This window comes from Lemur catta, chromosome 15 (genome assembly GCF_020740605.2).
Source record: "Lemur catta isolate mLemCat1 chromosome 15, mLemCat1.pri, whole genome shotgun sequence".
NCBI lineage: Eukaryota > Metazoa > Chordata > Mammalia > Primates > Lemuridae > Lemur > Lemur catta.
The window spans coordinates 15,084,893-15,103,835 of record NC_059142.1 but is presented as its reverse complement, the minus strand read 5'-3'; the positions used below and the strand labels follow the sequence as shown (position 1 = coordinate 15,103,835).

General features: G+C 52.5%; 1 protein-coding gene across 3 annotated transcripts; it reads left to right on the top strand.

The window, feature by feature from the left end:
- Positions 1-105: 105 nt before the first annotated feature.
- On the top strand, positions 106-17,966 carry CTNS (cystinosin, lysosomal cystine transporter). 3 transcript variants are annotated; one of them, XM_045526075.1, is made up of 11 exons: positions 112-233; positions 2,784-2,863; positions 6,348-6,426; positions 8,043-8,127; positions 11,609-11,712; positions 11,832-11,963; positions 12,701-12,800; positions 12,890-13,009; positions 14,306-14,476; positions 16,234-16,351; positions 16,609-17,966. In XM_045526075.1, exons 2-11 carry the CDS (start codon positions 2,803-2,805, stop codon positions 16,740-16,742), a joined length of 1,104 nt encoding a protein of 367 aa, XP_045382031.1. In that variant the 5' UTR covers positions 112-233; positions 2,784-2,802; the 3' UTR covers positions 16,743-17,966. The 3 variants fall into 3 exon arrangements, with proteins under 3 accessions (XP_045382033.1, XP_045382031.1, XP_045382032.1); XM_045526076.1 differs by lacking the exon at positions 112-233 and adding an exon at positions 241-375; XM_045526077.1 differs by lacking the exon at positions 14,306-14,476 and having other exon boundaries at positions 106-233.
- The last annotated feature ends 977 nt before the right edge of the window (positions 17,967-18,943 follow it).

Below are 18,943 nucleotides of genomic sequence, written 5' to 3'. Positions count from 1 at the left end.
CCGCATCTCCTCCGCCCCGCCCAGCTCTGTCCGGCTAAGGCTCACACTACAACTCCCAGAGCGCACCGCGCGGGGATGAGCGCCCACGAGTCAGGCGGCTGAGGTCAGGTGACAGTGGGCCCGCCCTCCACAAAGTCCAGCCGGCCGGGGGGACCGGCACCGTCCCGAGCTGCAGCTGGCGCGAGCCTGCTACGTCCCGTGTGGTCGGTCCTCCGAGCCTGGGAGCCGCTGAGGTGAGAGGCGGAGCCCTTGAGGTCCAGAGACTGGCACGGCGCGTCAGTGGAGCAGCCAGCCACGGATCCAGCCCCCTTCACCCGCGCCTCGGTTCCACCCCTTGCCAACAGTCCTGGCCTCGCGACACCGGACAGCCCCCAGGTTTAAGGGCCCGGGTGGGGGTGAGCGGCAGCAGGGACGCCGTGCTGCCGGGGTGGTGTGGGTGTGTACCCCAGTGCAGTTCCGAGACCCTGCCCTGCCTCCTGCTTTGTTGCCGCCTGAATCTGGGTTGGGGAGTTTTCAGATTGCTTTGGAGAAGCCAGACGCTGTGGGGACCATTGGCAGGAGCTCCTGAGTTCTGGGCTCCGGGGAACTGAGCAGAACGAGGCCTCACCCGGCCCTCTGGGGGTTTCAGACTGGAAGAAGGGATGATACCTGGGCCCTGCCCTTTTTAATAACAGTGAGGAAAATAACATGCTTTGTGAGAGCTTGCTAAGTGCCCCAGGCAACAGAAGTAATCACTTCTGTTTTGTTTCTCAACGTTTTTATGCTTATTAACCCCCTCCCATGAAACTTTAATACACCAGTAAATTCTGTATTTGTTTATATGCTGTAACTCTTGGCGGGGCCATAAACCTTTGTAATATCTAAGATTTTTTTCTCACCACCCCAAGAGCCTTTTTTAGTCCCAGTTGAGAATGTATGGTTTCATCTCATTTAAATCCTGTGAGGCAGTTAACACCATCCTTGTTTTCCCATTAGGAAACTGAAGCTTGAGGAGGTTAAGTAGCACCACAAGGTCACATAACTAATAAACAGGGGAGCCCAGGTTCAAACCTGTGCAGTCTGTCTCCAGGCACATATTCCTTGCCATTGTCTGTGTTATGCTTTTAGAAGCAGGAGACCCAGGGAATTCCAGGCCCCAGAACAGAGGACAGGATTAACTCTGGAAGGGAGGAGCTGCCACAGGAGACCCCTGACCCCAGATTACTCCTGGGAGGGGATTGAAGGGGTGGGAGAAGCTTCTTGAAATGCATGACATCTGAATGAGACCTGGATGATAGAACTTACAGGAAGAAGGGCATATCAGACAGGGCCCATTGTTGGAAATGTTTCATTTCTATCTTGCAGCTTTCACCAGGCACTAGTTGTATATAATTATTGATCTGATTTTTTTAGCATTTTAATTGATTTATCTCTCAATGTCTCTCCATCTCTTATTGTCATCTTCCAGGCATCTCGGCCTTTGAGGCTGGGGAACTTTTGCTGACCAAGTGTTTGACTTTCTCATTCCACATTCCACTTATGTGAAATGAGAGAGGAGCAGTTAGGCCTGATTCTCCATTTCATTTCTGGAGAAAAACCCAGACTCTCCCCTGGACAACAAACTGAATCCTGAACTTGAGGACACAGGGCAGACGTGAGGAATAGAGAGTGGCAAGAGTGAGAGGGAGGCCTGTGGTCATTCCATAGATGCAAGAGGGCAATTCCTGGAAGGTCAGGGTACTGAGAGTGGAGGGGAGAGAGCACAGGGATCCAGCACCAAGGGCAAGGCCCCCAGAGGAGGCCAGAGAGTGGGGAGCCCTAAGGGATCATGCAAAGAGGCCCCTGGAGGAGATGGGAGCATGCGGAGGGAGATCAGACAGTTGCAGCAGTCAGGGAGACTTCTTTTGTTTCTTTGTTTTACTAGCAGCATTATATGATGCTAAGGGTAACTTCTTAAGGAAGGCAGAATGGAGGTGTCAGGAGGCTCCTGGAGGCCTTGGGGAAACCGAAACCGGAGTGGGAGCAGGGATGTTTCCACACAGGCCTCATCCAGCTCTCCCCACTCTTTGCAGGAACGCCTAGAGGCTGTCCGAGATAGGAGGGCCTGAGCACTGTACACTGAGGCAGCATGTAGAGACCAAGTTACAGAAATCCATGCTGACCTGCCCCCTCTTAACCTAAGGTTTACCTGCCATGTGTTGGTGTTATGGGAATGCAGCACCCTGTCTCCCACACTAAACCAATGAATTGCTCCAGGACTCTGGGGCTTGTCCTCCCTGAGTCCTCATTGTGAATGATCCCAGCCAGTCCTGGAAAGGTGACACTTGTCAAATGAAAAAATCTTAATCACGGGTCAGCTGGTATCATTAGCCCTTGGACTCTTATCCCAGGACAGGAAATGAAATGAATTTCCTTGAGGTTTGTAAGTTCACAAATTCAAATATCTGACCATGACTTTAATAACTTTTTGGAAAAAAAGAACCTCAAGCCAGTAAAACTACATCCTTTCTTTCTGTTAACTAAGTTACAAAAAGCAGTTGAGAAGGGGAAAACTTGGGTCTTTGTTCACTTCCTCGGGGTGGGACTTTACACAACCCACTTGGCTGCTCTGAGCCCGTTTCTCCATATATCAAAGATAAGTCCTCTGGGGTCTCCTCTGAGGTTGTGATGCAAAGCCTGTGAGGTCAACAGTGTATGTGAAAGTCCTTTATGAGCTGTCCCACACCATGGTTCCAGATGGCATATTGTCCAGCTGGAACTGACCTGATTCAACTTTAATGTGAATTTACTGTTTTTCCTCCTAGTTCTGAGAAATCGGGGAACATGTTAAAGAACTGGCTGATTATTTTTATCCTTTTCCCCCTGAAGCTCATAGAGAAATGTGGTAAGTTTAAAAATAGGTCATCAACTTTGTAAAGAGGGAAATGGTGGCTAGAGGGGGGAGTAGCCTGCCCTGTTTGTTGCCAAGGGTTTAATGCTGTCCAGACTATGTGGGTCTGCCCGTCCCTCAGCCAACAGCCACTGGAGTGGTGAAGCAGACCCAGGTCTGGGGTCCAGGAGTTTTACAAAGAGCCAGATGGCTCCACAAATAATTGGCCTTCTACCCTGGTGTCCCTGTTACCTTTTAGGGATCACCAAAGTCAACAGTTGGTTCTTAAAGTCAGACTATGCAGCTGGCTCTCAAAGTATAATAAAACTGTGGAGCCCCAACAATCTAGGATAATACCTTAAAGAATGCCTTATGCCCCTGCCCCATGTACCTCCCAGAGAGTTGTGGGTCCTGGGAGACCCTGGGGAGGCAGATGAGGTAGCCACCCTGTTGTACCTGGTTCCACCAAGGACAGATACCTGAGGAGTCTGCTCAGCATCCCCATGTAAGATAAGAAAATCTTCCCCTTAGAGAGGGACTAAGGAACAGGGTGTGACAGCCCCAGCAGGTCTAGGGGCCACAAAGAACACAGGCTGGTGTCAGAGTTTGCACATCCTTGTAGGAGGAGTGACTGTCATTCTAGTAATTCTCCCACTGCCCAGAACATTTCTGGAATTCCTTCCACGAAGAGCTGTGTTTAACACTCCAAGGGGGCCAGCCCTGTTGCTTTGATCCTCAGCTTGGCTGTTGTCAAAGGTCAAATACATCTTGAAATCCCTAACTAAAGATTGCAAGTGATAAACAATACAAATCCTGCAGAAGTTTCCCAAGAGCTTTGTACTATTGTGGTTATCTGGCCTCTTAAATCTCTGAGCAAAAACAGTGGTCATCTGATCACTTACAGGTTTGTTAAAGCGTGTTACTTTGTAGTCACACCTTGTGGATAAGCAATTTCCAAGAAAGGAAAAGTCTTTTAGACCATAGAACCCAGTGTTTCTCAACACGGGTGCCAGAGCCCCACCCCAGCCCTATTGGATCATATTCTCGCGAACTGAGGCTGGAGTGTGTGTGTATACACACGTGTGCTCATTTACACACTTTAAATCTACATTAGTAATGCCAGTGTACTTCCCCTGGGGGGGGGGGGGAATCCAGTTACCACCATTCCAATTACATAGAGGACAAACTGAGGCCCAGAGAGGGTAGAAGGCTTTCCCAAAGTCACACAGCTAGAAAGTAACAAAGCTGAGACCCGCATAGGACCCCTCTCCATTATATTGGTATATTTTATCTTCAAAATGACCCTGTAAGATAGCTTTTGTTAATCTCCCGATTTTATAGGTAAGGAAATGTAGGTTCAGAGAGGCTAAGTACCTTACCAGTGGCCACGTAGCTAGGAAATGTCAGAGCCAGAATGGAGCTGTGTGACTTCGCCCAATATCAAACATTCTCTGATCCACTTCTTTGAGAGTTCACAACCTCCCCTTTTGAAATGCAAAGCCTGGCTGGGTGCAGTGGCTCTCACCTGTAACCCCAGCACTATGAGAGGCTGAGGTGGGTGAATTGCTTGAGGCTAGGAGTTCGAGACCAGCCTGAGCAAGAGTGAGACCCCCCCCTACAAAAAATAGAAAAATTTGCCAGGTGAGGTGGCACCTGCCTGGAATCCTAGCTACTCAGATGGCTATGGCAGGAGGATTGCTTGAGCCCAGGAGTTTGAGGTTGCAGTGAGCTATGATGATGCCACTGCACTCCAGCCCGGGCAACAGAGTGAGACCCTGTTTCAAAAAAAAAAAAAATGCAAGGACTATGAAAGAGCTAAGGCCATCCAGGAATGCAGACCTATGGGTGGCTGCCTGGCATCACCTTCAGTATCCCTGTCCTGAGCAGTGGCTGGTTCTGGGACTTGCTTATCTCATGTGGTCGTCAGCTCTAGGTCAAATTGAGCAGGCAGGGACAGGAAGTCTTGCACTACCCCAGCTGTGCAAGCCCAGAACAAACCCTCGGAATGGTCTCAGAGCCATGAGTGCAACAAAGAAGCAATAGAGTTGCCAAAGCTGCCTCTGGGCCCTGAAGCTTCATGTAAGAGGGACCTAGCAGCTTGGCCTCTACAAAGGCCAGGGTGGGGACATCCTACCCTGAGGGGCCCAGCCAGGCAGTGGGGGACTAGAGACCCTGGGCTGTGGAAATCTCAGCCTGGGGACTTGCAGATTCAAGACAGAGCTTCCATCTTCATTCACATGTGCAGGACTAGTATAGAGAAGGCAGCTCCAATAGGGTCTGAGAGGCTCTGGGTAACAGAGGCAGGCCCAGGAGGGCAAGTTTTAGGCTGGCCAAGTCCCTGGAAAGAGGTGAGGTTACTATCCCTGGAGGTGTCCAGGCAGAGGAAACTACCTGGCAGGAATATTGAGACAGGGAATCAGAGGTTGAATTAGGTAGCTTTAAGTTTCCTTCCAACCCAAGCATCTAAAATTTCAGATCTCAAATTTTTCATCTGCCTTTGAGGGATCTGGATGGAGGGAGAGCTAGGCCCCCCTGGCAGCCTCTACCCCTACAAGACGCCTTCATCAGAGTTGTGCACCTGCTTGCCTGGCTCAGTCTAGGTTCATGATCATGACCTCTAGACTGTGCATAACCTGACAGCAGTGAGCAGTGGGGGGAGATGGGCAGGTGTGGCACGGAGCACACCTGGGAGTGGGGGCAGGGATGTGGGCTGCCCAAAGAATGCGGGAGCCGTCAGAGAGAGGCTAACTCAGTCTCATTCTGTGAGCAAGATCCTCTGGGGTATTTGGACACCAAGATAAGGTTTTCCCAGATCCACACCTGCTTCTTCCCGCATCCAGGTGGCCTATTTGTTTTTTGGGTTTTTGTTTTGTTTAGTCACAGGCACCTATTGGTGACTTCGTCCTGAGTTAACACCTTAATGCCAAGAGGAAGTCCCTGATTATTCACCCTTCTTCCTCTAGTCCCCAGCACATAGTCAGCCTCAGGAAGGGGGTTAGTGAGCAGGTAGAGTTGGGTTAGGAAGGGAGCCCAGAAGGGTTCTCTAGAAACTTGGTAGCTGACAGTACAGGAAAGGGGCTAGACCAGGTCCCCAGGGCCATCCCAGCTCCTTGAACAGAGGAGAACCCTGTGCTTCCATCTGAAGAAGTGACTCAAGTCTGCCTTTTACAGTCCCAGGTCGTGACTGGAATTCCTTGTGGTAACTTTTGGACCCCATGGTTCTCAAACTATCTCTGGGTAGCTCAGCTGCAGACCCTCAGAGCCTGTCAGTGGAGCGGGGGAGGAAGCTACAGCGTTTCCTGCTCCGGCCTGTTTTCCTGCCTCTGGCAGCAGATGGGGAAGGAGCCCAGCAAGGCCCAGGTTTCCATTCCTATCATGAACCAGGGCTCACGGATGAGTCAGCACTCGTGAGTGCAGATGTCAGGGCCCTCAGTCCCGTTGCTCTTGGGCCTGAGCTCTCTGGCCTGACACCTCATGTCATTGATTTGGACCCTTCCAGAGTCCACCGTCAGCCTCACTGTTCCTCCCATTGTGAAGCTGGAGAACGGCAGCTCAGCCAACGTCAGCGTCACCCTTGGGTAAGTTCCCGGCCCGGCTGCGCCCTCAGCCCCACTGGAACCCACGGCTGGGTCAGGGCTGACCCCTGGCTCTCAGTGGGTTCATGTATCCAATGTGACGCTCTTGCCTCTTAACCATAAGACATAGAAAAAGGGGTGGTACTGGCCCCAGGCTGCAGGGTGGGGTCCTACAGTCTGACCCCCACACTGAACCCTTGTTTCCACCGGGAGGAAGAGGAAAGGGGTGTTTCTCCCAGAGACGTGGGTCTTTTCCCCAGGTGAAAACAGTCCTGAGTGACCAACAGCTGGTGCCAGACTTCACAGTGGTCCTTGCCAAGACTCTGAATATTTGAAGAGAGCCCTGAAGGTCCAGGGGCAAGGAGCTGAGCTGCTCGTCAGCACTTCTGAGCTCACTTCCAAAAGCAGAAGTGACCACATTGGGTGGATCCCGCTCCTGTCATGCTCATGCCTAGCCTTGTCTGAGAGTCTTACTTGCTGATGTCTGCTGGTTCAGGCACGAAGGTCTCAACCTGGTCCAGACTGTGCCTGAGAGCCTGCCTCTTGCTTCTGTACTCTTGGCTGCTTTGTCCTGTTCTTGCCTCCAGCCAGGAGGATTCCCTGAGGTGACCATCTGGAGCCCTGTCCTTTACTCCTGTCCCCTTGCCTCACCTCTCCTGGAAGGTGAGATCTCGAACCAAAGCTTTGGTTCCCAGCCCTGTAGCAGGCCTGCCATTCCATTCCCAGCTCCTGCTGTCTCTGCATTTCGACACCTTGTAAATCTTACAAGTCATCCTCTTACCACAGCTCTCCCCTCTCCAGAACCCCCGGGTGTCCTCCCACTGCCTTCCAAGTTAACTCCAGGCCTTTAAGCCCAGGCTGCTCCCAGCCAGCATGTCTACCTTATCCAGTCAGACACATCTCCTGGCTTTCCAGGGACATGCTGCTCCCTCCTCATGCCCTGCCTGGAAGGCCCTCACCTCCTTCAGTCAAATTCTGACCCTCAGGCAAGCACTTTGGGAGGTTGTAGCCGGAGGATCACTTGAGGCCAGGAGTTTGAGACTAGCCTGGGAAACATAGCGAGACCCCATCTGTACAAAAAATAAAAAAATTAGCTGGGCATGGTGGCACGCACCTGTAGTTCCAGCTACTCCAGAGGCTGAGGCAGGAGGATCACCTGAGCCCAGGATTTCGAGGCCTCAGTGAGCTATAATCGCACCACTGCACTCCAGCCTGGATTACAGAGAAAGACCTTGTCTCTTAAGAAAAAAAAAAACAAAACAAAAAATTCTGGCCCTCACACAAAGCCCTGCTCAGACCTGAGCCCCTCTGGAAGCCTTTTCCACCAGAGCAAGGAGCCATGGTCCTGTTGGCCACCAGAGTCCTCATTTGTCATTCAGAGCCAGTTTGCTAGCTTCTCCTGTTCTCACCCTACCCCAAAGGGACATCTAGTGTCCTGCCAGAAATAGAAAACGCCTAAGGAGCAGGGGTTCCACTTCTCTACGCCTCTGGGTTGAGCACATAGCATTTCCTAAGCCTAATTGCTTGAGAAAGGCCAGCCCGGTGTGAAATCCAGAGGGTGGGTTGAGATCTCAGCGAGTCCAACTTCTCAGCAGTAATCAGACTCTTATCATCCACAGGCAACCGTTAAACGCAACCTTGGTGATCACTTTTGAAATCACATTTCGTTCAAAAAATATCACTATCCTTGAGCTCCCTGACGAAGTAAGTAATACATTTTAACTGACAGGTAGGGAGTGCTAGGTAACAAAACACATTTAATTAAGAGCTTGTGGAAATAGATCACCTGGGCTGTCCCTGTTCCATCATCCTGGAAATCTATGATGTTGGCTTTGTTAGCCTCTTTGGGGATGAACATTGTATGCCTTTTAAATGGAACTAAGAAGGTAATAGTAAGAAACCTGAGGCAGAAGTGGTTCTGAGACTGTAGAAGTTCTTACGATGATTTTCTAACCCCTTGCTACTCAAGGGGCATTCAGGGACCAGCAGCACTGGCCGTGCTTAAAAACCTTTCAGAAACACAGAACCCTGGGCACCATCCCAGACCTACTGATGCCAAGTCCGCTTGGTAGCAAGAGCCCCCGATGATTTGGGTCCACACTAAAGTTTGTAAAGCACTGTTCTGAGAAACCACTGGTTGGGGGTCATTTCCAAAAACCTGTGTCAGAGGTCCTCTGGTCTCGTAGTGAGTATTCTTAGTTTTATGCGTTTATCTGTTTGTGTGTACCCTGCCTCCACCTTAACAAGGATTTGAACCAGGTGCCATTCAACTGGACAAAAGATATCCGTAGGGGAGTAAATAAGGATTTAAAAAACAAACAAGATGAATGAAAGTCATGATGAAGGATTTCTGGAGACCTATTGTACAGCGTGGTGACTATAGTTAATAATCATGTACTGCATAATTGAAAATTGCTAAGAGATTAGATCTTAAATGTTCCCACCACAGAAGATCATAAGTATGTGAGCTGACGGCTATGTTAATTAGCTTGATTTAATCATCTCAGTATATGCATATGTCAAAGCATGTCAATGCATGCTATAAGTATATACAATTTTTGTCTGTCAATTGTACCTTAATAAGCTGGGGGGAGAGATGAGTGCAGGGGTGAGAGAGATGGCCATGAGGCACATTGTGAGGCCCTGGGTGCTTGCAGAGATGGGCTGCAAATCAGCTCTGAGCCCCCAGCAAGCAAACAGGAGTGAAATGTGATCAGTCCCAAGCATTTCTATGATCAGAAAAATATAGCATTGCTGAGAGAGGGATCCGAGTGTCCCACTAAAGGGACCCCACGTGAGAGGTGGATGTCCCTCCCTGGTGAGCACCGGACCTTATGAGACATTTCCCTCAGCTCCCCCTCCTGCCCAGCGCTCAGGGCAGGGCGAGGAAAGTCGCCGGTTCTCACTGCAGGTTCTGGCACACAGCCCTCTGACCTGCGGATCAAATTTAGACTCTCAGAACAACACTGATGACTTAGTTTAGGACCAAACATCTAAGTGAAAGTATCATCTTTTAAAAATCAGTGGAAGTCACAAATGTTAAGCAAAAGAAGCCTGACACAAAAAAAGCCTGAACTGACTCCTTGAATATAAAGAACAAACACAGGCCGGGCGCAGTGGCTCACGCCTGTAATCCTAGCACTCTGGGAGGCCGAGGCAAGAGGATCACTGGAGGTCAGGAGTTCAATACCAGGCTGAGGAAGAGCAAGACCCTGTCTCTACTAAAAATAGAAAGAAATTAGCGGGCCAACTAAAAATATGTAGAAAAAATCAGCCGGGCATGGTGGCACATGCCTGTAGTCCCAGCTACTTGGGAGGCTGAGGCAGGAAGATTGCTTGAGCCCAGGAGTTTGAGGTTGCTGTGAGCGAGGCTGACACCACGGCACTCTAGCCTGGGCAACAGAGTGAGACTCTGTCCCAAAAAAAAAAAAAAAACACAAAGCGAATCTATGGTATTAGGGCAGTGGTTACCCTCAGGGCTAGGGGAGACTAGGGGACCACACAGGGCCTCTGGGGGTTGAGAATTTTTTTTTTTAAAACAATCCTAGAGACAAACATTTCATTTCTTGATCTGGGAGCTAGATGTGTTCACTCTGTAGACAATTCATCAAGCTTTGATGTGTGTACTTTTCTGCATATGTGTTATAGTTTAGGTTATTTTTTTTTTAATTTAACAGTGGGAGTCAAGCCATTTGTGTTAAGATAATCTTTATGGGCACCACCCACCTTTTCAGGGTCCTGCCTCACTGGCCCCACCCCATCCTGCTCTAACCACTACTCTCCACTACCTGGGATGCAGAAAATCTCTGGTTAGAACACGGGAGTCAGGTGGTCCAGGGGCATGGCCTGAGAGCCTCGGGTAAGCTACATCACCCGACATGGCGCAGTTCCCTCATTTGTAGACATGGGGTTAATAATGCCTACCTGACAGCACTGTGAGGAGTAAACACACCAGCCAAGTATAAAATGTCTAGGACTGTACCTGGCACATAGAAAGCACTCCATGAAAGGTAGCAATCATTATCATTTCATTCTGCCTTGTATCAATTTCTGATTGACTGATTTTTCTCCCTCCTTTGTTCCAGAAGGGATTTAGTGGCCACTTACAAATATGCAAACAACATTGCAAGGAAAATCTGTTAATAATGAGAAAAAAATGAGTTGATAGGAAAATAAATGAGCCAAGAGTGGTACGTGTCATGAAGATATAGCTTGCAAGATGTGGACCATAAATTGGGCTCCAGGCTGTGCAGCAGCCGCTTATACCGTTTCATTTGTTCTGCTAAAGCCCCCTGATTTCTGGTATTAAGACCAAAAAGATAGTGCTGCGAGCGTCCTCATTAAGAAGCCGCTGCAATCAAATGAGCCAAATCCTCTCAGTACCTGCAATGTGGGTAGAGGGCGGGACCCAGAGCGTTATCCAGGAAGCAAAGAGGTTGGGGGCAGGGGGAGACAGTCTGGTTCAGTAAAGCTGTCGTTCTGCTCCCGGCCACCCTGGGGGGATCTGAGAGTATCGGGAGGAACGGTTGGGAGATCAGATGTTGCAGGCAGGCCTCCAGGTATTTTTTCGTGGAGCAGAGCTTTTGGTAATTACTGGACAGAAGTGAGGGTGAAAGTGTTCTCCTTGTTAAGCATCTGGTGCATGTACCTCTTCTGTTTTGTCACGTGGCAACCAGGCTGGGCACGGGGCAGACATCTGTCTATGGATATTGAGGAGCTAATAACGATGGAAGGATAAGTAATAGTAGTTGTAGTATAGTAGTGATCATAAGCATGTACAGCTTGCTGTGTGTCCGGCTCTATACTGTAAGCTTTATAGATATTCTGTCATTCATAGCAACACTGAAAGGTAGATACTTTTGTTAACCCCTTTTACAGATGAGCAGGCTGAGATCAGAGCTTGAATAACTTGCCCAAGGTCACATGGCTAATGAAAGGAAGAGAACATCCCCCCCTTCCCTCAGAGATAAGCCAGGGAGGGCCTGAGGACAAGACCATAGCTCTGCTCAGAAAGTCTGACACAGATGTATGGGGGGTTCGAATTGGCTGGTGGGCCCAGTGTCTTTCTCTGGTTAGTAAGCTCGTGGAAGGCTGGCCTCACAGGGGACGCATCCCTGTGTCCTAGCGTGGAGCCTGGAGCTAGATATTCAGTGGGGCCCTCAATAACATTCAGTCTTCCTAACAGGTTTTGGTGCCTCCTGGAGTGACAAATTCCTCTTTTCAAGTGACGTCTCGAAATGTTGGACAAGTTACTGTTTATCTGCATGGAAATCATTCCAACCAGACTGGGTAGGCTGGCCTAGCCCGTGTGGGCCTTATGTGACGAGAGGGGAGGCAGTGTGGGGCACGTGGGGGTTTTCTCCAGAAGCCCAGCCTCAGCTCATCCTGGTCCCCAAATTGCTTTCCAGCCCAAGGATACGCTTCTTGGTGATCCGCAGTAGCCTCGTGAGCATCATAAACCAGGTGATTGGCTGGATCTACTTTGTGGCCTGGTCCATCTCCTTCTATCCTCAGGTGATCAAGAACTGGAGGCGGAAAAGGTAACCGCTGAGCTTTGTGTGCAGCTTGCCTTGGGGCCCATAAGGGGGTTGGGGGGGGAATTGCAGCAAGGCTGCAGGCGTCTCGGTGTCATGTGTCCCCCTCTCTGCTCTTCTCTCTGCCTGCCCTGTTGTGAAAGCTGTCTCTAAGCACCTGGGTAGGACTTCCAGTGCTGTGCGTTTGGTACCTTGCCCAGCTCACCCCCTCCCGTGAAAGCAGCAAAATGGGGCTTCTCAGTTAAGTGAAGAGTAGGCACAGGGTGGGGGGAGGCCCACGCTGAATACTCTCTGCTCGGATCCAGCCCTGGAGGACCTAGATATCAAGTCATATGTCCTTTGGCCTTGGAGATTAAGCAGTTCTGCCTTGACTTGCGTCTTCATGCAGCAAGGACTCAAGTTTCTGCAGTCATCCTGGCCACATGGGCCTCTTAGGGGGCTGGCGAGTGGATAGCCAGGTCAGGACATGCATCCTTTCTGCAGGTGGCCTCCAGACTTCCCTCTGGGGGCTAGGACTTGAGCAGAGAAATCTCAGCGGGGGAGAGGTGAGGGGAGAAAGGAACCTGCTCTTAAGAGGGCAGGCATTGGGTGGCATCGATTATGTGTCAGGAGGGACCTAAGGATATTGCTGTCCTTGAGGAGGGCCAGGCCCTCCTTCCCTGTGTGCTAGGAGTTCTGTCCCATTCCCTGCAGTGGCCCCAGGCCTCACCCTCTGCCCTGCCTTGTCCCTTCTGCCCCTACAGTGTCATTGGTCTGAGCTTTGACTTCGTGGCCCTGAACCTGACGGGCTTTGTGGCCTACAGCGTGTTCAACATCGGCCTGCTGTGGGTGCCCTACATCAAGGTATGGCCCTGCCTGCCCCCACAGCCCTGCCCAAGCTGCTTGGTGGCCTGGCTGCCCCTCACCACTCAGCTCCTCCCACTCCCAAATAGGAGCAGTTTCTCCTCAAATACCCCAACGGAGTGAACCCTGTGGATAGTAATGACGTCTTCTTCAGCCTGCACGCGGTCGTCCTCACTATGATTGTCATTGTGCAGTGCTGCCTGTATGAGGTGAGAGATCAGCCCTGGTGGCCTGGCCCACCACGGCTGCCCCAGCCTACACCCACCCCCAGCCCCTCATCCAACCTACTCCCTCTGCCTCATCTGACGGAAGGTGCAGAGAGAGGCCCCTAGAAAGGAATTGTGTGCGTTCATTCAGCATCTGCTTCCTGGGGCCTAGATAATGGGCCAGGCCCCATGCTGGGGAACGGCCTGTGAGTCCAAGCCCTCGGGGGCCCCCCAAGTCTGGGGTGAGCACACAGACAGGCGATGACAAGCCAAAAGGCCAGGCGCCGAGTGGCAGGGGGAGCACAGGCAGCTCACGGAGCAGAGTGGAGGCCCTGAGCCCAGCTGGGGAGGAGGGCAGCACATCAGGGAAATGCCGCTTAGCTGTGGTCTGAGGATGAGTGGCGTTCCCATGGTGAGGGGAAGAGGGGCAGGGTGGGGCACTCCCCATGGGGGACAGAATCGTGGAGGCCAAGGGGCAGATGGGTGCAGCAGGGGTTCAGGGTGCCAGTGGGGGACAAGCTCAGGAGACATCAGGAGGGGCTCTGGGGGCCAGGCTGAGGAGCCTGGACACAGCCTTGGTGCTGGGACCATCGGTGTCTCAGCAGGGAAGAGCACTCTCAGGGCTGTTTCACAAGACCCCTAATGGGACGGCTTTGCTTTCACTTCTCCCGCAGGGAGTTCCCTTTACGCACTGTGCAAGGCCAGTGCGGTGCCTCCTTTGTGAACCTTCTAGGTTTTCTTAGCCTTTGCTGTGAAGGTCAGGTGAAGGGAGCCCACTTTGGGGCTGTGTCCAGGAAAAGGCAGGGGTCAGGGACAGATTCCTGAGATCATCAGGCTCCATCCGGGTCATGGGATGGGTCATGCCCTGGGCTGGGGCAGGTGACAGGCCTCCAGAGTGTTGGAGTTTATGTCCCCAGCACCCTTTGCTCTTTCTGAATGAGCTCTGAGAGGTACCCAGTTCTGTAAAGTGAGAGCAGAGCAGATGGGAGCTGGAAAGTGCAAGGTGGACAGGAGACCTTGATAGTAAAAAGGTGGGGGGGGGGGGTGCTGGGGCCATGACCCCCACCCCTTGGAGGCCTGGCACCTCATCCCAGCCCAGGCATTGACTCGTCCCATGACCCAGATGGAACCCAATGATGTTGGGAATCTGTCCCCACTCTGCCTTTCCCCGGACACGGCCCCAGTGCAGGCCTCCAAGCTTCCCCCTTCCATCCACCCCTCCACGGCCATGCCCCACCAAGACCCTGCAGTGGCCTTTGTGCCCGTCCACACCTCTACCCTCTCTCGTCTCGTCCTCAGCGAGGCAGCCAGCGCGTGTCGTGGCCTGCCGTTGGCTTCCTGGTGCTCTTGTGGCTCTTTGCATTCACCACCATGATTGTAGCTGCAGTCGGGGCGACCACATGGCTGCAGTTTCTCTTCTGTTTCTCCTACATCAAGCTCGCGGTCACACTGGTCAAGTATTTTCCACAGGTACTTCCAGGGCCTTCCTGCATGTTCACAAGCCAGTAGTGTGAGAGGTGAGAGGTGCAGAACCCAGGCCCTGCTCCCATGGGGCAGCTTCTGCAGGGGCAGGGATGAGGATGGAAGGCCACCATGGGAGTCAGTGGGCTGTGTGGGAAAGCCATGGTGGGAGCCAGTAAGCCGGGTAGGAGCAGGGCCAGCAGAAAGCCAGTCGGTATTGCTGCCTGCTCTTCCCGTAGCCAAGTCATACGAGCAAGTCAGTAGAGGCTCCTCAGCCTTCCCCTCTGAGCCTCGGGGTTGTGCAGGTTGTTCCCCATCCCCATATCCCAGTCTTTCCCAGTGACTCCAGTCCTGCTCCCATTACTACCACAATGGACATCCCCGAGGAGCAGCAGCAGGAGATGGGCAGAGATCTGGTGGGAGGAGAAGCCCATCACTACCACCAGCCCTGTGCGGAGCTATTCTCCTTGGAGGTCCCTTGGCACCCTCTTGCGAGTGCTCAGACAGTCTTTTCAGATCTGGGCTCTTGGAGTCAAACACATCTTCCTCCATAGTTGGAATGGCCCAAGCCAGGACCTAGGGTTCACTTAACTCACCCCACTCCCAAGGCAGAAGCCCCCTTGTCAGCTTCCCCAGCACTGGGCGCCTGTGTTCCATGGGCTCAGGAAGGCAAGCATTTTGGCTAGGAAGCAGGGCTAGACCCTCAGGGTGGGCAGGAGTTAATTCTTGGGACGAGAGAGGAGAGGGGCATTCCAGGCCAGGGTAGCCTGCACAAAGGCAAGGCAGCAGGATGCAGGAGGCAGTGAGGGGACCGGGCCGTTCCAGCAGTACTAAGAGCGCTGCAGCTGGGGAAAAAGGGCCAGGCCCCAGGGGCTTGGAGGGCTTCTGAGTGAGGGAAGGTCTGAGGGAAGTGGGCCCTCAGTCTCTGAGTGTGGAAAGACTTGGGGCTGGGATACCTGGGAGGCAGGAGACAGCTTGAAGATGGAATCGTGTAGGACTGGAGAGGTAGCAGCAAGTATGGAAGAGAGTGGGAAAGGACAAAGATGGGACCTGAGTGGTGGCTGTGGGGAGAAGACCACCAAAGAGGCCAAGACCTGTGTCCTGGGTGGAAGGAAGGGAAGTTGCAGCAGTCAGAGCAACCCAGAGGGCAAGGTGGTTTGGGAGGAAGGACATAGAGTGCAGGCAGCAGGATGCGGGGCACGTCCCAGTGGACCCAACCACTAGACCCAGGAAGCCCCAGCCAGGCCTGAGTTAACTCCACTCTACAGATGGGGAGACCAAGGCTAGGAAAACTCAGGAACTTGCCCAAGGTAGCACAGCTGTGATGATGAGTTGAGATCTCAAACCAGGGTTTCTAACCCCCAGCCTGTTTCTTAAGCACAATGTGAAGTCCAGGCTGAGTCTGGGGACAGATGTCATTGGAAGTGAGAAGAATCAAAGTTGCTGGGAAACCAGGATAGGGCTTTGTCCTCGGGGAGAGATGGAGAAGATGAAAGTGGCCTCTGCCCCCCTCCTTTGGAGCTGTGAGGTGCAGGGGTGGGAGGAGGGGGCTTTGCTTGCTGTACATGCAGATGAGACTCCCAGGACCACCCAAACTGTTCCCTTGGCCGCCGTTTATTAGAACCCAAAGGTCACTGTGTTCCTTGGAGCCAAGGCCCAAGCACATGCGTGGGAGGAATTAAGAGCCGCTCTTGTTTGGAGGGGCAGTCACGAGGCAGCCGCCCGGCCCCCTCACCGCCCTCCATCTGTCTGTCTGTCTGGCCCAGGCCTACATGAACTTTTACTACAAAAGCACCGAGGGCTGGAGCATTGGCAACGTGCTCCTGGACTTCATTGGGGGCAGCTTCAGCCTCCTCCAGATGTTCCTCCAGTCCTACAACAACGGTGAGTCAGCCAGCGGGCTGCCTGTCACCCAGTGGGCTGGAGGCACAGGGTGGGGCCAGGCTTCCCAGGACCTCGCAGCCAGGGCTATACCCCCACCCCCAGCCCTCAAGCAGACACCCACCTGGGGTCTTCGTGGCTGGAGGATTTGTGGTTTTCTGGGCAGATGGGCACCCCTACGCCTCACAGCCCCACAAGCTCCGGCTGCTTCAAGAGCTGCCAACCTAAAACCAGATTCTGTCCCCTGTCACTGTTAACAGACCAATGGACACTGATCTTCGGAGACCCCACCAAGTTTGGACTCGGCATCTTCTCCATCTTCTTCGACATTGTCTTCTTTATCCAGCACTTCTGTTTGTACAGAAAGAAACCAGGGTATGACCAGCTGAACTAGCACCCAGGGACCCAGTGTAAACAGCCCCAAGCTCTGTGCCCTGGGGGGGAAGACCCCCGCCAGGGAAGGCCTCAGCCAGCAAAGGCCAGAGACTGCAGTCTGGCTCTGGTGTGCACAGCTGGCTCGGCATGTGCACAGAGAAGCGCTGTCTTCCTCAGAGCCAAACACCTTCAACTCCAACCAGCCTGCCTCCCTCCAGGGCCCTCGTGCACCCCCTGGCCAGCCATCTGGCCCTCCTGCATCTTGATGCCACCATCTCTCTTTTCTTTAAGGCTTCAGGCAGCACACACAGGTTCTGGCAGCTGTCTCAGGCAGGATTGAGTGCTGAGCTTGCAGCTAAAGGCCTCGCCCCAACCAACCAGTGTTTCTGGGAGCAGCTTGAAGGGCTGACCTGCAGCCACATTGCCAAGGGCACTTTGCTGCCACCGCTGTGTTCCCAGAGACCCAGCAGCCAGTGCTGTGGCCAGTGGACTCAGAGGTGCTGGTGCTGGTGGCAGAGGGGCTAGGACTTTGGGGTCAGGCCTTGGGGTCCTTTCTCTGAAGGCTGCTTGCCTGACACTCATTCTAGGTAACTCAGCATCCGTGACTACAGTCATAGCTGGCCCACACCAGAGTATTTCTGAGCCCACCAGACTGGTCCTAAAGTGGACTCACACCCAACACCCTCTGCATCTTTATCACAGAGTCAGACTGTCACACTAACTCCTTTCAGATATTTTGGAGGGATGTCTTGGAAGTGGCTCACTTTCTTCTGCCCTCTCCTACCTCCACCTTCCCAGAGTCAAGTGGGGCCCCACCTGAGCACCCCAGCTGCTCCTTACCCTGCATCTGGAGTGCAGGACACGCACACACATCCTTTCTCTTCCTACCAGTCTGTGCCTTAGAGGCCTGTTAGACCTGCCAAATGGTGAGAGGAGCTCCCTCGGAGGGGAGGGCAGGCCCCCTTCCTTCACGTTTCCCAGCCTGAGACTCACCAATTTTTGGCTGTTCAGGAGCCTCACATAACTTAAGACCACCTCACACAATCCTTATGGGCTCAACCCTGACCTCAAACCTCCTCCTCTCCCACCCTAAGCTGCTGTCCTTCCTATGGCAGGAGGGGAGGGTCGCAGGACGTGCCTTGTAGATGCCTCAAGTTTGTCAGTCCACTCTGACTTTTTTACTGCAAGATCAATGTGAAGGGCCTGTATCTCTAATTAAAACCTGACTTGTTTCCTTTCTGCACACTCTGAGCATTTGCTAGGTGCAGAGGGCAGGTGTGTTGGCCTTCAGAGTCAAGTCCTTGGGCTTAGGGAGATGGCCTTGCTCACCCGTGTAAGGAAATGCATAAGGTTGTGAAGTTCACGGACCTGAGGTGGCTGTGTGCTGACCTTGCACTTTGCCAGGGTGCCCTCTTGGGTAGTGCAAGACGCCTGCCCGCCTAGGGCCAGGTAGGTCTCACAGGTACCACGTCTTTGCCGTCTGCCATTCACGGTGGATGTGAGTAAGGCTTGGGTGAGGTTTTTAAGGGCATGCCACCGCTGGGACACTGGCAGCATGGGCGGTGGTGGTCTTATTTTCCAGAGTCTTTCTCCATCCAGTAACAAATGTCAAAGCATTTAAGGTCTTGTTGCTGTACAGCAAGATGGCAGTCTGACCGAGCCCACAGGCCTGTTTTATTTGGGCCACCCAGTGATTTTCACAAAATGTTACTAGGTGTCATACTTTAGAGATGGTAGATTTCAAATTCTTGACTTTTCTTTAAAAATCTAACTTGGCAATGCTAGGCAGGTCCCAGAGTGGCAACACCTTCCCAGAGCTGGTAGGCAGAGGGCCAGGCACTCTCCGGCTCACCCGCATCTGGCCAGATCTCAGCCTCTGGGAATATTTGGGGTTGCATCCCTGGCTGCATACACAGAGCACACTTAAGAGTCTTAAGGGCAGGTGTTTTTCCTATGAACCCCTGGGTGTCCACGAAGCCCCTCCCAGGTAGGAGCTGGGACTAGGTTACACAAGGGAAGTTGCGGCAATTCGGGACTTCACAGTGATAGCCAAGAGACCACACATATGCCAGGCTCCCCACTTCAGCTGCAGTGAAGGTGCTCCCAGACACTCCGACAGATGCAGTCCTTGTGAAGGGCAGTGAAGCTTCTAAGGCTCCACCAGCCCCAGACTTTCTAGGCTGGGAAAAGTTGGGCTTTGTCGAAAGACAGTAGGAGACA

Excerpts from the sequence above, each read along its gene's own strand:
- CTNS (XM_045526075.1), top strand. The coding sequence starts at position 2,803 with ATGTTAAAGAACTGGCTGATTATTTTTATCCTTTTCCCCCTGAAGCTC. Across the intron at positions 2,864-6,347 it reads GAAGCTCATAGAGAAATGTG|AGTCCACCGTCAGCCTCACT; the intron begins GTAAGTTTAAAA and ends GGACCCTTCCAG. Across the intron at positions 12,801-12,889 it reads TGTGGGTGCCCTACATCAAG|GAGCAGTTTCTCCTCAAATA; the intron begins GTATGGCCCTGC and ends ACTCCCAAATAG.